Source organism: Triticum aestivum, chromosome 2B (assembly GCF_018294505.1).
Source record: "Triticum aestivum cultivar Chinese Spring chromosome 2B, IWGSC CS RefSeq v2.1, whole genome shotgun sequence".
Classification (NCBI taxonomy): Eukaryota; Viridiplantae; Streptophyta; class Magnoliopsida; order Poales; family Poaceae; genus Triticum; species Triticum aestivum.
The window spans coordinates 419,173,507-419,176,446 of record NC_057798.1 but is presented as its reverse complement, the minus strand read 5'-3'; the positions used below and the strand labels follow the sequence as shown (position 1 = coordinate 419,176,446).

The window sequence follows — 2,940 nt, the reverse complement described above, 5'->3', positions numbered from 1 at the left end:
TTCTCCGGCGGCGCCGCCCACCACCTTCTCCGGCCACATCCCATGGCACCACCTTCTACGCCGGCCGCCACCCTTCTCTTTCTCCCTCGCCATCAGCGGTCATGGCGGGATCCGGCCGCTCCTCCGCCCCCGACGCGGCCTCAGCCACCGGATCCAGCCGCCACGACCATTGGTGCGGCCATAAACGACGAATCCGGCCGCCGCCGACCCTCAGTGTGGAATCCGTCCACTCGCGCAGCCCGGCGCTGGATCCGACGAAATCCACACCAGTGCCTCTGCTGCCCGCGGCGGATCCGGCTCTGGTCGTCCTCTCCCTCTACGGCAGGGAGGCCCCGTCGAGCAACTCCCCTGCTTGCCACCGGGAGGAGGCCAGTCAGGAGGCATGCACTAGCACCCCTCCGCTTCCCGCGGCGGATCCGACGAGCAAACCAACCTACTCATTCAGCAAAAATCCGCGCACGTGCAGCCGGGCTCCTTCCCCCACCGCATAAATCTGACCCCCGTCGCCTCCTCCTCATTCAGGTGACCTTCCCCTACCTCCTCTAGAGCAAGACGATGAGGGGCTCTTCTCCCCAACCTCTCTGCCAACCCCTTTCCTCTTATTCTGACGAGGTCCCAGCCACCAACGGCATGCAGTACGGAGGCGCGATGCCATGCAGCTCACCATGTGCATCCCATCCCAGTATTGTTGCTGTTTAGAATAATTTCCAATGTTTTTCAGAAAAACTGATGTAATTTGGGTGCAGTGCAGTTCAGAAGCTTCCATTGGGTATATTTTGCAGTGCGTTGATGCAGTCCATTGGGGGTGAGCCCTCACAGTATTCGGCATGTGTCGTGCAGTGCGGTGCACGCGGTCGTGCAGTCCGGTGGCGGTGCCCATGTAAGAAGTGCTGTGAGCATTTCGTCGCAAATCAACCCCTCCTAATCCGTTCAAGCGCCGACGGGACCCTATCTGCAGCTCACTGAAGTTTGTTTTGCAGCTAGCTTGCTTGTACAGTGCATTTACAGTGCATGCATTACGTCTGGCGAGTGCGTGCGGTTCGGCGGCGCAGACCATTTGCATTCTTGCTATGTTAATGCGTGCGATTCAGTGCATTTCAGGAAAAAAAATGAAGTTGGGTTGTACTTTGTGTGTGATTGTAATGTGGAGACATAAAAAGGGACTATTTGTGTGGATTACTCAGTTTGTAAAATCGTTTCTTTGTAAAAGCAGTGCGCCCGGTGAACCGAAGAAGTACATTTTTCAAAATTATTGTAGTTTCATTGTTAAAAAAAGTTGTGGTTCCCTTATTGGAGTGCACACGAAAGTAAAATTGCATTGGGACTTGTAGTGCACTTCGTTGTCGCGTACACATGATGATTTTCACTCCGTTTGATGCAGTGTGGTTTCAGTGTGAAGCAGTGCACTGATCTATCGGATGTAGCGCACTTCGTTGTTGCGTACACACGATGATTTCACTCCGTTTTGATGCAGTGCGGTTTTGGTCTGAAGCAGTGCACTTTGGTCGTGCGTACGCATGAACATTTTCAGTCTATCAAATGCAGTGCGGTTTTCAGTCTGAAGCAGTGCACTATCTGTCTGATGCAGTGCACACGACGATTTGGGTGTCACAAAAAGTAGAGTGTCCGCATTTTTGTAAAATCGAAACTGCTCTTAAACCATAAGGAATTAGCGGAAGTGTTCTACATAAAAAAGTTGCGCCTCGTCGATATCTTTCCAACGGTGTATAATTTGAATCATTTCGACCAGCGGTTTGTGAAAAATAAAAAAAACGGCCGCAGCCTCTCGTCGTCAGCCGTACGATTTTCAAAATTAACTAAAAACTATAAGGATTCTCAAAAACATTCCAACATATGAAACTTGTGCCTCGTTCGTAGCTTTCCAACGGCGTATCGCACGCCTTGTTTTGATAAACGGTTCAAAAACTGGAGTGAAAAAAGTACCGAAAATTTGAAAAAATTTGAAAAACAGAATTCCGCGATTTAGTAAATTTAAAAGTGCTCTTAAACCGTAAGGAATTAGAGAAACATTTATATATGAAAAAGATGCGCCTCGACGATATCTATCCAACGGCGTATCGTTTGCTTCATTCCGATGAGCGGTTTAGAAGAAATCGCGAAAAAACGTTCGCTGCCACTCGTCATGGGCCACACCATTTTCAAAACTGCTCTTAAACCGTGTGGAATCTCGAAAAGTGTTCAACATGTTGAAGTTGCGCCTAATCCATATCTTTTCAAAGGTATATTACATGCCTCATTCCGATAAACGGTTAAAAAATTAGAGCGGAAACAGTACTGAAAAAATAACGCGTGCAGTTTTTTCCGGCGAGAAGTTCACTCGTGTGAGTACTGCAGCACACTTGGTTCAAAGAATGACGTGCACTTGCGTTCAGTGTGCAATGCGGAAGTGGTGTGCAGAATAGTTATTTTGCTAATATTGGCAGAATAGACCGTCTATATATAACAGAGTGGTGTGAATACCTTTATTTTTTTTCGTTGAGGCAACTGTGAATTGATTTGGTATGTACAATATTACACGTTAGGCTTGTCCCTGAAATTCAACCCGCGCCTTGTTATATCCCGAAACTTCAGATATCGTGCTCCTAAAACTTGCGCCTTCAGAATATGTGCCTTGCTATCCCGAAATTACAATGCGCGCGAAAACTCCCTCCAGCTACCAAATCTCGACACGCGAAATCCACCTTCTAACTCTGAGCCGAAAGGGCCACTAGTCAAATCGGTGGGGGTACTAAGTCATGGTTCCATTTTGCACAACCCTACATTTTGGACAAGCGCATCCCTAAGTCATGGTTCCCCCTCCCATCGCCTCCTTTTCGCCATTCGAAATTCCAGGCCGCCATAACCTCTCTGCTCCAGCCGCGAAACCCCACCCTCCTTCGTCCGCCGCCTCACCCCTGCCCAGCCGGAGCCTCTTCCCCG

The 2,940-nt window shown here is 49.1% G+C and overlaps 1 protein-coding gene across 1 annotated transcript; it reads right to left on the bottom strand.

The window, feature by feature from the left end:
- Nucleotides 1–964, bottom strand: LOC123045255 (uncharacterized; the record flags this gene model as incomplete). The annotated part of the gene is given in 1 exon segment (XM_044468239.1): nt 1–964. A coding segment is annotated over 1 exon segment (93 nt), but the record flags the coding sequence as incomplete, so codon positions are not given.
- Nucleotides 965–2,940: the final 1,976 nt, after the last annotated feature.